Source organism: Xenia sp. Carnegie-2017, unplaced genomic scaffold (assembly GCF_021976095.1).
Source record: "Xenia sp. Carnegie-2017 unplaced genomic scaffold, XeniaSp_v1 HiC_scaffold_23, whole genome shotgun sequence".
Classification (NCBI taxonomy): Eukaryota; Metazoa; Cnidaria; class Anthozoa; order Malacalcyonacea; family Xeniidae; genus Xenia; species Xenia sp. Carnegie-2017.
This window is the reverse complement of record NW_025813486.1, coordinates 17534063-17548042: the sequence shown is the minus strand read 5'-3', so window position 1 is coordinate 17548042 and position 13980 is coordinate 17534063. Positions and strand designations below refer to the sequence as shown.

General features: G+C 35.1%; 1 protein-coding gene and 2 long non-coding RNA genes across 3 annotated transcripts; 1 reads left to right on the top strand and 2 right to left on the bottom strand.

Moving 5' to 3' along the window:
- Positions 1-20: 20 nt before the first annotated feature.
- LOC124449828 lies at positions 21-3329 on the top strand. The gene is made up of 6 exons (XR_006949615.1): positions 21-544; positions 703-811; positions 997-1171; positions 1270-1411; positions 2394-2477; positions 2683-3329. It is a non-coding gene; the product is annotated as an uncharacterized LOC124449828 (long non-coding RNA).
- Positions 3330-3964: 635 nt separating this feature from the next.
- Positions 3965-6005, bottom strand: LOC124449827. Its single transcript, XR_006949614.1, has 2 exons — positions 5951-6005; positions 3965-4278 (listed from the first exon to the last, which is right to left on the bottom strand). It is a non-coding gene; the product is annotated as an uncharacterized LOC124449827 (long non-coding RNA).
- A 1359-nt stretch (positions 6006-7364) lies between these two features.
- LOC124449278 (ribosome biogenesis regulatory protein homolog) lies at positions 7365-13067 on the bottom strand. Its single transcript, XM_047000213.1, has 9 exons — positions 12866-13067; positions 12676-12748; positions 12249-12287; positions 11670-11708; positions 10395-10445; positions 9058-9102; positions 7914-7992; positions 7719-7826; positions 7365-7426 (listed from the first exon to the last, which is right to left on the bottom strand). The coding sequence occupies exons 1-9, from the start codon at positions 13048-13050 to the stop codon at positions 7365-7367; spliced, it is 681 nt and encodes a 226-aa protein (XP_046856169.1). The 5' UTR covers positions 13051-13067.
- Between the last annotated feature and the right edge of the window lie 913 nt (positions 13068-13980).

The following is a 13980-nucleotide window of genomic DNA, read 5'->3' as shown; positions in this document are numbered from 1 at the left end:
TCCACGCATTCTACAAGAATGTTACACTAGGTTCCAGTTTCTTTAGAAAATGTGTAGCTCCGTGCAGCTCATTCGGTTCAAAATGGCTACTCGCCCCTAAGAGCGATTCAAATCTTGCAAACTTATCGTTCGATCTGTCTCTACGAGTGGCTGAAAAATCACGAAGAATATCGCCGTGAAAGCTTTAAATCATATTTCAAATGAATTAAAGTCAACAAATGTCCCTTCTAGTGCGATAGAATGACATAATTTAGATGAGTTTGATGAAGGTGAAGGTCACTGTGATGAAGAGTCTACTTATACAACGAACTATCAGAACAGACGGGAAAAGGAATTTCAAGGCTGGCATACCATACGAGAGTCTTTGTTAAACTGAAGAATTGAAGAAGAAGTTTTTCTTAACGAAGAAAAATGCTCTGAATGTGGTGTGATTGGGGTAGAATTTCGTTGTAACGAATGCGCACACGAAAAATATTTTTGCAATTGTTATGCTGACAGCACTCACGAAACAAGCAACTACTTCCATGTGCTTGAACGGTTTAAGGTATGGATGGAAAGAATAAAGATAAATTCAGTTATGATGACGTTTTGTGGTGTATAGGTTTGGTGATCAAACTTTGATTTCAATTCATGTCATCATTGTCATTGTTTCATAAACTTGTCTGAACTGCTATTGAAACATAGCTTGCATTATGTTTTTAGGATGCGCATGCATTACCTTACTTTCCCAATCTTGGTATTCTTGCAGCATGGCATCAGAAATCTTGCCATAGTGCTCAAGCAAGAAATGTCATTTGCATTGACCAATATGGTTTGTTTACTAAGCTTAGATATATTCACTGAATGATTAGATATATTCTACAAATTTAATAGACAATTGTTCTGCAGAGTTGTACACATTTAGCCATTAAACACAAGATTTAAAAACAGTTGTAGGGACATTGTTAATGTCTCCATTCTAAAACCATCTTTGTTATTCATTTCATCCATTGATAGCCTGATGAAGCTGGTACTCTGATTGAATCAATGGATCCATGTTTTGGTTTAGTGAGAAAAAACATCAGGGAAGGCTCAGTTCTTGTCAAGGCATAATTCCATTTTGTTGCACAATGAAGAAGAAGTTGATTCATTTGTTGATAACTACACTTCAAGTGCTGAACAAGCTAAAACTGTAAGTATTGGGAAATGTGCTTGAATTTCAGAAATTGTTTTCACTCAAGTTTGCTATTTTATGTACTTATGAATATTACAAAGCCTTTAATTGTTAAGGATTGTCATGAGTTTAAGGCAGGTGAAGTAAGTGACATGATTCGATCAAAAGGTACAAACTATTCGATGAGAAAGGTGTTTTTGTTTGTGTCTGCCAGCATGATTACCCAAAAGGATTTATGAATATCAAACATGGAGAAAGGTAATTTTTGAAGTCATTAACATATTTTCTTTAATGTTTAAGGCAATCGTTATCCACTTACCACAATGACCTACAGCTTACAGTCTGGCTATCTAAGCATCATTTATTACAAACCTGCTTTCATATGAATAGACAAGCCCCCTTTACCCATCCTTGTTTTGAATATTGCAATGATTTATAGCATGCAAGATTGTCTAACCCCATTAGAGTTGTCTGTTAATAAAAAGTAGAAAATAGTTCTAAAGATAGCAAATACCATAGTGAATGGTAAAAGTAATATAATAAATTGATAGTTCTTAAAAGAACTGTTTTAAGTAAAGAGCACTAACCCAATAGTTCTAAATTAAATGACACGATGCATTTCGGCAGACTACTTTTCAGGTGTCAACGTCTGCTAAATGAAAATTTACAATCTACCGATATTTACATTGCCAAGAAGAGTGTACGTCATCTCCAAAAGGGGAGATGACGCTCAAAACAGGGATAAATTAAAAACATAATCCTTTTGTCGGCAGAGGACGGGGTTGGTTAACTTAATTAAAACAGCCTCTATGACGCGTAACTGAAAGAATGAACGGCATTTCTTAATGATTCTAAAATTGTCGTCTGAATAAGAATCAGCACAATGGGAGTTATTCAAGTGATGTTTACCTATCGCGGAGTCACATGAAACTAAATTATTTTTCTTACAATCACGTTTTGGTTGTTGTCTTGAGGGGACAGTTCCATTTCTGATTGAAGTTGGTACATGCTGTTTGATCTTATCACCCAACCTTAGAGACGTTCTACCTACATAGCGACCATCACACTCACATTTATATTCATAAATTACATTGAATGAACACCTAATGGTTGGTTTTTTAAAGCATTAATAGTTTATTTTGTTTGGTTATAATGACTTTGTGCAGTAGAGTTCAGACACCTTCATTAAACCTTAATAAAACCAAGTAAATATGTATTGACATCTTCTGTTCTTTTCCAGAAAAATGGAAAGCATGATTTTGTGAAGAGAGCCGATTATGCTATTCTTGTCTTTCACTGCTATGGTCATAAGTCCTCGTGTCAGGTTTGTACATTTTATTAATTTAAATTTTCTGATGATAACAATACATCTTATGATAGATTTAAAAGAGACTGTTCTGTACGTATTCAAAATGTTTTTGCTATCATTGCGTCCACGTGAACAATATTTATTGGGTACGAAAAATAATGTTCGGTCTTAATAATAATAGTTATAAATAGCTCATAGCAACTTATTTGTTGTCGTGTAGATACAATTTAACCCAAGAAGAAAAAAAGGACATGGATTAACTGATGGGGAAGGAGTGGAAAGACTATGGTCATTTCTTCGGGGGTTTTCTGGCATGACCAAGGAGATGAGCTCTGGTCGCCGTCTTGATATTCTGACAGATGCTTTACTGCACTATTCTTCTCGTCGACTTGAACAGTTTGGTTGGTGTGTTTACTGAAAGTACACGTGTCAGGCTCAGGGAAATAACTTCTTTTGTTGATAGTTTAGTTGATTTTGAGAATATTTGCAATACGTGTATTTGGTAGACCAAAATTTTATCTTGATGGGATTTTTTGGCCAACAAGTAGGTGATTGAACGCTGGAATTGACATACATAGGACGATCGCTTCAAAAAGTATCAACACCGTACAATATTATAGACTTTTAGAAGGAAATAGCGTCCCAAAAGTTGTACTGTGTAAACGTTTTTGACAGTCGAAACGTCAGTCAACAACAACAAAAACAGTCCTTCTCAGGACTATACAAACCTAGACGATCGACATTTACAAACATGTAACGATACTCCCGTGTTCAAATCATTTACTTTGTTGTTTTGGCTTGATAAATAATGTTTTATTGAATAGAATGTGCTCAAATCGTTAATATATTTGTCTAGATATGCTTAAATTATTTTCGAACAGTCTTGCTCTTAAATTTGTTGTAACTATAGTCAGGGGCGGATCCACGAGATTATGAAAGGAGGGGCCAAACTTTTTGAATTAGTACAATAGAGACTTTGTCGCGGTGACAAATCTGAAAATAGTTCTAAAGATAGCAAATACCATAGTGAATGGAAAAAGCAATATAATAAGTTGATAGTTCTTAATAGAACTGTTTTAAGTAAAGAGCACTAACCCAATAGTTCTAAATTACTTAGAAGAATGTGGTAGAAATATTAAGTATGCCAGTTTTGAAAATATATAACCATGGTCGTTAAAACGTTTTATTTCAGAGACACTGTTAGTTTAAGTTTAAACGAGTGATGAGAATGCTAACAGTGCTAAAGTGTTTACAAGAATGTGGTAGAAATATAAAGTATGCCAGTTTTTGGCATATATAACCATGGTCGTAAAAACGTTTTATTAGAGAGACATTGTTAGTTTAAGTTTAAACGAGTGATGAGAATGCTAACAGTGTTAAAGTGTTTAGAAGAATGTGGTAGAAATATTAAGTATGCCAGTTTACGGCATATATAACCATGGTCGTACAAACGTTTTATTTCAGAGACACTGATACCTCGCTTTGAATAATTACTCATATTATGCTCAACCTCATCCAATAATTGTTTATTGATGATTATACTGTTTAGTGTAGTGGTCAAGTTTCGGTTAATGTTTAATATTATAGTTAAAACTTGTCCTATCTATGAGACATTACATACAGATATATATAAATACTAGTCAATACTCACAACAAAAACATAGACGTTCCTAAATTCATCTTGATGTATTTGTACGATATATCATAACAAGTCTTCAACTCATTCCCTTGTTTTATCATCCATGGCGAATTTGATGAACAACAGCCTCGTTCACTTGTTCTTCTCCGTCAGCAAGATTTGCTGGAAGGGCCGTCTCTAAAAGTTAGTTAATGAAATAGAATTCTTTTAATAAGAATTTCAAATATGTTGGTAAAAACAAAGAAACAGCTTAATATGAAGAGCATGAAAGATAGCGATAACTGCTCGGAGTGTTTTTGAAAACGGTAAGGCTGCAGTTACCTGAATTTTTGTATCTGCGCTGGCGCAGATATATTGCTATCCAATGATGAGTCACGCATGACATTAAAATTGACTTTTCCCACCTGTTACAGGCTTGATTATTTTCAAAACAAGATGGTTACTTCTACGAACGCATAGGTACATTATATTTTTGATCAATCCAAATTATAAATTGACTGAATGGCAAGGATCTTATACGCAATGCGAGTAAAGCAATAGCAGCTTAATGAACTTTCTTCTTTCTCTCTCTCAATTTCTTTATTTTAACAGGAATCACCGTCCTCATATTATGAATCCATTTATTAAATGAGCGCGCCATTACGCGAGATTGTCGCCTTATGTTTACTCAGTAGACTTTGCTGATTACAACTTGTCATAATTAAATTCGACGTGTTTGAAATGAACAACCGTCAACACAACTTAACGACGAATTAAACAGCAAATTAAATTCGTCTGAATTAAATTCGACGTTTGAAATAGGCCATAATATTGTTTGCGTTTTTCGGAAAACATAATTCTCAAATGCGTAAGTTCTATATTTAGATGATTTTTCAGTAATCATTGAATTTGTTATTACTGGCTACCAAATGTATTAGAAAAAGCAATATCAAATAGAAAATATCCGAAATAATCAAAGATACATATCTTCATAGCATATTCTGATACGACAAATCATACATCTCTGCAGAAAAACACTGAAACGAAACAAACTCCGAAGATAATTTCCATCTTTAGCTAATTGTATGAGATAGAAGGCGCAAAATATGATACAGTGATTTTGAGCTAAGATTTTCTCCAATTTATGATACATGTGCGATGACATCATGAGGAAGTTAGGTTAATTTACATGTGTGGTAGGTTATTAAATAAACCTAACTTCCTCATGATGTCATCGCACATGTATTATAAACTGAGTTTGTTTCGTTTTATATTTTATAAAATTATCGGCTGGAAATGGTTTAAAAACGTCTTGTAAGTTGTTATTTAAACCAAACATATAACACACATTTTAAAACATAAAGCGAGGTTCAAATAAGTTCATCGAAGAAAATCTCAACTTACTAAATTTAAATAAACTGTAAAAAACTAAATAGTTAATTCTAGAACATCAACCCATTACACGTGAGCGCAGATAAATGCACACAAAGCGTACCTATTTTATAATAAGGCAATGTGTGGTAATTCAAAATGTTGCTCTGAACTTTCCTATGAACTTCTTATCGCTATGAACGTCTTTCCTAATCCCTTAAATTGCAATTTAGATCACACATGTTTATAAATAATCACTTGGCTTGATAATGACTTTGAAATAAAGTCGAAATATTGCTTTAAATCTTGTCTCTTGCTGATATAGCTCGAATCTTTAGTTTACAAGATGATGTTTTTGGAGCGCGTTTTATCATTTATGTTTTGAAATTGTCGGCTAGGAAAGGAATTTGGAAAAGGTTATAACTACCTCTATAACCCACTATTATCCGTACTCGATAATTTCGTCATTTTGAAACATCAAAAATGATGAAAAACTAACCAATCTTCTTGGGATATTCCAGTTTAAGGTTTTTCATGAATTTAATAAATTCTGCTTTCTCTTTTGTGGATCGTTGATTGTGGTTCTTTTCTTCCTCGACTGTTGTGACAGTAAAGCCTAAAAAGAAACACGTTTTTGACTACCTTGTCGAAATGGTTTCACTTCAAATATAAGTGAGATTTTCAAAAATTCAAATCTTGATAGTCATGTCCAGGATAGAGTAGAAATTTTGAAGGAAGCGATAATATTTTTTCATGAACAGATTCGTGATTTGTGCTTTGTGATTCCGTGTGATGCTCGGCAATGTGAATAGTCTTGTATTGTTTCTTTGTAGCTCGTTTGTGTTCACTAAGTCTTATGTTTAAGTTCCTGCCAGTTTCCCTGATATAGGAGGCGTGGCAGTCGTAGCAGTTTATTTTGTAAACTGCACCTTGTCGTTCGTTGGGTTGTTCTTTGTCCTTTATGTTCGTTAGTACTTGTCTTAACGTTGTGATTGGTTTATGCGCGACACGTATGTTGTGTGGTCGTACCTTTGATGTAAGGTATCGTTGCTGTTGCAACTGAGTTGTTTGTTTCGTTGGGTTCGTTGGATTTGTAAGTGTTGCGTTTGATAAAGTCAGGGTTATAGTTGTTTTTGTCAAAAACACGTTTAAGATAGTTGTTCTCGTTGTGTAGAGCGTCCGGTGAATCACATATGATTTGTGCACGTCTTGTGAATGTTCTGATTGTGGTGGCTTTGTGTGATGTAGGGTTGTAAGATGATTGGTCTAGTAGTCGGTCAGTGTGTGTTGGTTTGCGATAAACTGTTGTTCGTAGTTTTTGATTGTCATGTTTTACCAAATAGTCGAGAAAGGGAAGAGTTCCGTTTTCTTCGACATCTTTGGTAAATTGTATGTGGCTGTTCTGTTTGTTGATGTGAGTGTGAAAGTCATCAATTTCGTCTGCATGTAGTGCTGTGATTGTGTCATCTACGTAGCGGAACCAAAAAGGTAGTGCATGTTGGTAAGTCGTGAGCGCCCGTTCCTCTATGTGAGCGCCCGTTCTTCATTTGACTCTGAAGATGACTACCGCTAAGGTTGTCAAAACGTCAGTCAACAACAACAAAAACAGTCCTTCTCAGGACTATACCAATCTGGACGATCTACATTTACAAACATGTAACGATACTCCCGGTTTTAAACCATTTACTTTAATCATGTTTTTAGTCACTGATTACGAACAACTATATTAAAGAGTTGGCTCATATTATGTCGTACACACTGAGTGCAATGCCGTAGCGCTGCACTCAGTGTGTACGACATAATAGAAAATATAGAAGGCTAAATTGGACGAGTAACAGCATATGGTTTCAGCGCCGCTTCCAGCTTCCAGTGTGTACGGACTTTAGACGATGCGTCGTGTTTGCTTAATCTCTCTAATACATACACTGATGCGGCGCAGTGGTATCACTAGCCAGGAGATTTGGTCCAGCTATATCTAAAATCAGAATTATTACCGATGTCGAAAATAATATATTTTTCTAATGCACAGGGAGCATAGTACATTTACAGAGACACATGGACAAATCAAGGTTCATCTGACAGAAGGGGAGCCGATTTTCCAAGGAGGTGTGCTGACGAGGTCTTATCGAACAATTTTCTAGCCTATAAGAGTATCATATCTACAGGAGGGTGAAAGACTTTTTTTGGGGGGTGGGTGCCTAAAAAACCACCCTTGGATAACAAAAGTATTACATCGGTTCGGCTACACATCTCACGTGATGTCTTACTGTTAAATTTCTGAGAACGACTCATGTTTCTCAGACATTGATATTCGTTCTTCGCCACTCGTTCTTTTTTGTCTTTTTCACGTTTTAAAAACTGGTCTTCATAAGGGTCTACAAAATACAAACAAGAAATTACCAATTCTACATATAACTGTTGTGCAAATCATGCGCCTGGTTATTTCAAGGATAAGTATTTACTTGCATTGGCAGGCACTTCTATTAGCCATTCCTTTGTGTCATCTTTTGCACGTTTAAATCCCCAACGTGGCTGCCATGACTATGTTAAATTGTAATATTGAAGTTAAAAAAATATCAAAATGAATGGTTTCAATGTTTTTAGTGGCGTTAAGAGCAAGGCCTCCTGTAGTAAAAACTTCCAATTTTTTTGACAGAACCATTGAACTGAATATTATCTAAAGCTAGATTTCCACTTGCGAATTTTTTTCACGCGAAGCGCTAATTTTCAAGGCGAAAAATTTCATAAAACATTCATACAAAGCGGCTGAACCGGCACATAAACGACAGCTTAGTATGTACGACCAGGAATATGTTTCCATAAGCATGGTTTGTTTCGTATTTCGTCTAAGAAAATTCCTTATTCAAAATACTTGGGTTTTTTGTAGAGTAGAGTCTCTAATAACTCCTCACAATCCGCCATTTTGAAAACTGAATATAGTTGATGGACATCACAAATCAGAAACACTGAAATCTGACTGGCTGGCGAATTTTTTCGTAGCAAAAAAGTAGAAATCAATCGAACTCAAACTTTCGTCGTTGCGAACAGTTTATGCGAATTTAGGGCTGTGTATATGTGACGTTGTTGAACGTCTGCGCATGCCTAAATTACTAAATTAGAAAATTATCGCTTTGCGCGAAAAAATTCGCAAATGGAAATCCGGCGTAAGGCTACTCTTTGATTCGCGCATGGAAAAATTGCGATGGCTGAATTGCTGGCTTTAAATTTTGGGAGGAGTAAGCCTTTCAGTTATATTCAGTTAAACGAACTGAACACAAAACAATAGCATGAAATCAAGGCTGAAAATGAAGTCATTGACGTTGCTGTTTTCATGGCCGAAAAAACAAATTTGGTAAGTGTCTATTGGTGAGAACTATGAAGAATAACCAGCCACTAGAGGCGTAACGAGCGAATTATCTTGTACGTAAATGTTTGTAAAAATCATTACTCATGCCTTAAGAAATGTAGTCGTTTTACATTAACTGAGCAGCGAAATATTTAAATAGCGAGACCGAAATATTTACACATTGAAACAAACGCCACATAAAGAGAGTAACCAGAAACTAAAATTCTTTTACACACAAACAACACACACAATCATCTTACTTTGGTGGAAGCATCCCATACCATCTTTCCGCGTTTGCGATATCCCTAGAAAAAAAATCTGTCTAAACTAGGTGTAATAAATTATCGTTAAGCAACCTTTTCATTTAGACTACGTTAACACTGCTACGGATCGGTCTGAAAACGGCGCAAAAAAGCAACAGAATCGAGTTACTTTTAAACTACGCCGTAGGGGAATTGTTCAAAAACGTCACTTTCCGGAGCCATACGAACACACTTTCCAAACGTGGTCAAACAAAAACGAGCGCTACTCAACGTTGGGTAAAAAGCTAACCGCTAGTATTTCGCCACACTTTAGATACCAGTTCTCTTCGATTCGTCCCAAATTTTGGCGCATAATTGAGAATGGTGAACATTTTATGTTTTGGAAAGCTTTTCATGAAAAATTCCGTAACAATTTTTATAAATCAATGTTTTTTTATGATTTATGGCTAGATTTATAAACATCTAGCAATGTGTAGACGAGAAACGGCGCTATTCTTTAAAAAAAAAAACTAACAAATTTTGACAGCAAGATACATTATTTGAAAACACGCGCAAAACTGTAGAGGAATTCAAATGGATCACGGTAAACGCAGTCAAATTCTTCAGTCACTTTTTTGCCCGGAGTAGGGAAAACGTAGTCTAAGAGACACGACAAACGTTAACAATCGACATAATTAAAGCAGATAATAAGATCAGTGAATTTGTACGTAAAACGTGAGTTGTTCATGTTCACACAAGCATTTAATAATCTATTTTAAAAGGGTAAATGTAAAAACCACATTTTAAAACTAGGTTAATACTAAACGGTAACGTTTTTATTATTAGTAACACAAAAGTTCATTAGCATAATATAAAATGAAATATACTGGGATAAAACAAACACAACCTAGCCTAAAAACTCAAGATATGAGATGTAAAAAACAAGACGCATTACCTCAATTAATGATATTTTAACTCTACTTCAGAATAGAGTAGTGGCAAAGCTAGTGAAGAAGCTAATGAAGATGATAGTGGAGAAGCTACTATAGAAGAAGCAAGTGAAAAGGCAAGTGGAGATGATATTGGAGACTGTAGAGGAAAAAGGAATGAAAAAGCCAGTGGAGAATCAAGTAGAAAAGCTAGCGGAGAAGCATGTGAAGAAGCCAAACGAGAAACTAAAGGAAATACTGATGGAGAAGCCAATGGAGAACGTAGTCAAGAAACTGGTCAAGAAGGTCGTGGAGAAGCTGGTTGAAATGCTTGTATAGAAGCTAGTGAACATTCAAGCAGACTGTAAGAAATACTGGATTTATCTTTCAGACTATCCCCCACTGTGCTTCTACACCCTACAATACCTTTTTTTTTGCAAACTCTTGCCATTTCGTTAATGGCTTTGGTTTGGGAATCTGTGAAATAGAAGTATTCAAATTTCAAGATTACATTAACAAAGTGGAAAATTTCAATGAAGTTAATACATTTAGGCAGTGACGTAGCTAGACAAAAACAACTGGTCGTGCTATAGCGAGAACAAAAATGAAGTTCAAGTACAGTTGGTGGCAACATAAGTTTTCTGTGCCGCCGGTTATGTACGCTTTAATGTGCGACTTTGATATTTCATGCTTTTGGCAATCGCCCAGTAAATAATGCATGTTTACATAACCAATTTGAGTCAATGTAGTGGACTTTGAACGAAACAGTAAATAAAGAAAACCGCCATTTCTCCACACTAGTGCATCACAAATCTTTCCTTTCGCACCAAGATTGTCGGAACCCTTTATCTCTCGTTTTCAGAGTAAGCGTAGGGCCGTGTCATACAAACAAAATATTTCTACTGCATAGCGTTGCGTGAACTGACAATACTTTGTAAAAGCTCAGAAACGATATTTCTGACTCTTTGAGCTTCAGACACAACGTTTTTACTGTCCTTTACTGATTTCTATGTTCACACACAAAAATAAATTCAATAACACAGTAAAACGATGAATAATTCGACAATATTTGAAATACTCGTGCGAATAAAGTTGGGCACGACCAAAGGAAAATATTCGGCGAATGAGCATGCGTACGACTCAATGCAGCCTTATATATTATTAGTAATTTATGTTTTGGTCATTTTTGCCTGATCAGAGCACGACCAAACTAAGGTTGACTATACCAATTTTAAGAGGCTGTGAGGATTTCTAGCCAATCAGCGCTTAGAAATATATAATTTGGTCGTGCTGGCCTAACTAGAGCACGACCAAAAACGGGCGAATGTCGTTCCATGTGCTTTTAGGCAATGACTAGGGCAGATGTCGGGCTTTAATAAGTAATATGAAGTATTTCAAGATACAAATGAAGCATTAGATATAGATTTTGTTTTCACTACTATCTGTTAACATTATAAACAAATATTGAAATTTTAGTGGGTTAAAAAGTTTAAAAAAGCTTAGAAAATATTTAAAAAATGTTTAAGTTTAAGTAGTTAGAAAAAATGTTGAAAAGATGTTTGGTCGTACTCAGCACAACCTCTAGCTATGCCACTGCATTAAGGAACAAACCTGCTTTTCTCGTGGTTAGAAAAATGTTTAAAAAATGTTTGGTCGTGCTCAGCACAACCTCTAGCTATGCCACTGCATTTAGGAACAAACCTGCTTTTCTCGTGGAAGAACAGTTGTTGCTTCTGGAAGCTGAAACATTTAATGTGGTAAGTAAGGCACTGAAAAAAAGATATGTACATGCAGTCTTCAAGTTTTTACTATTTAAATTTGGAGAAGCAAATTCTGGTTTAGAAGACGTTCTTACAGTAACTATTGACATAAGCAAAAATGCTACAAAATAATATACATATTTACAAATTTTGCAGACAAATTCTTGAAAACTAATGTCCAAATGGCTAAAAAGTTATTTACACAGAATTTTTTGTTCAATTTTGACAACAGTCTGTTTGTACTCACTGTAAAAAATTCTATGAATCAGAGCTTATTTATACTGCATAGTAAGTTATCATAATTAGGGATGCGCATGATGCAAAACAACACATGGCATCACAACTATATAATTTATATCCCTATAGGCACTTGCTAAATCCGAAGTATGATAGAAATCATGAATACTTTTATTTAGAACATTTTTATGGCAATTTAAGAATGGAAAAACTACGTAGGAAGCATTCTCATTTTACAAATACAACTTTTAAGAAAACCATAAGCAACAAGTTTTCTACTAACCTGTACCAAAACAACATTGTCACACTTTTCAACTGGCAGCTGGAAAAGTAAGAACACTGACTATATCTAGAACTACACATAAAACTGACAAAATAGACAAAAAATGAATTTAAAATTTGCAATATCACACTCACTGGCATAGCCCGCCCGTAAATTTGGCCTAGCTATGCCAACTATTGTGTGTTTACTCATTGGAAAACAACAGATTTCTAAAGAAATAATGCTGTGAAAATTGCACAGCAGGAGAAAACTGTGAAGGCTGGCTACACTACTGATTATACCACAGAGCGTAATTACATAAAAAAGTTTAAAATTAAATGTGATAATTTAAAAACCTTTGGTGGAGATAGAATTAAACCTTACAAAAGAGTATGTCAACCATGGACCTATGCCCATGGGCTTCGCCAAAAAATATGAATTTTCAAACCTTCCAGATGCAATTCAAAAGAAATTGCGTGTTGTCACGAGCATTGTCACGTAGAATTTCATCTTTCTTGTTTCTACGTTCAGTAATAAATACAATGAAAAGTTTATAAGGAAAGACTGCACTACGAGATGGGGTTATTGCTATAAATGTCAGAATAAATCAATAGGATTGTGAAGAAGGAAAAACTCACTTGAAGCTACTTTTTTCCACAATATTTATGTCAGTTAATAAAAGGTTTCTAACATCAAATTGAGGTTGGATCAATTTATTTACTTCTGTTGATTTAAATTTCTGTTCATCTTTTACTTCTGCGGCCGAGATTATGTCCTCTATATTCACAATTGGTGTTTCATGAGATATATGTATCGCATCCATTTTCTGGCATATACAACATTTAGGTATCCCCATCCGACCACTCAGGGCTCACAAGTCACTAGTGATATGGGTTTCCCTATACTTGTTCCCATTCCTACGCTTGTTTCAGGGGTTTCCCTACTGTGGATTAAAGGATTTCCCCTGACTTAGCGGGAACAACACAATTTTGCGCGAAACAAAACCAGATTTCAGTATTTCAAAAATTCGTGATGGATCCAACAAAATATAAAAATCTACTTCAGTATGTTAAACATTCCGTGTATCCCGAGTGTTTTACCAAGCAAGACAAACTTGTTTTGCACAAATTTTCAAAAAAATTTGAATACGATAAAAAATTAGACTCGTTGTTGTACTTGGACAAGACAAAAGAAGGCACACTTAAACGCTTAGTTATATGTGAAGATCAAAAGTCAAGGGTTTTCGAAGAATGCCATTCGGCAACTTACGCAGGCCACAGTGGAGGAGACAATACCTTCAAGAAGATACGAGATAGATATTATTGGCCAGATTGTTACAAAGACACAGTTGAAATGGTAAACTATAAATCTATTACAAAATAACCAAATTGAAGAATGTTATAAATGTAATGAAAATATATTAACAAGTGCAACAGTAATAACATAAAAATTTTAAAATGACAATCATATTTTACAAATCTTTGATGTTTTCCTAGATAAAACAATGTGATAGATGTCAACGTAATGCAGCAGAAAAAAGTACGTGTGACGTTCTTCACTCAGTCAAAGTGGTTCCTCGAGTATGGTACCTGATTGGTATTGATCTCATTGATGCACATACAAAATCAAAAAAGGGAAACAAATTCCTATTGACACAAACAGACTATTTCACAAAATATGTCGAGGCAATTCCAATTCCAGATAAAACAGCTACCAGTGTGGCCAAAGGTCTCTATTCCACTTTCTGCAGACA

What these genes read in the sequence shown, in the direction of transcription:
- LOC124449278 (XM_047000213.1), bottom strand. Translation starts at nt 13,050, where the DNA reads ATGGATGCGATACATATATCTCATGAAACACCAATTGTGAATATAGAG. An exon ending in TTTTGAATTGCATCTGGAAG is followed by an intron (nt 12,288 to 12,675) that starts GTTTGAAAATTC and finishes TTACTTTTCCAG; the next exon opens with CTGCCAGTTGAAAAGTGTGA. An exon ending in TATGGGATGCTTCCACCAAA is followed by an intron (nt 7,993 to 9,057) that starts GTAAGATGATTG and finishes AATTTAACATAG; the next exon opens with TCATGGCAGCCACGTTGGGG.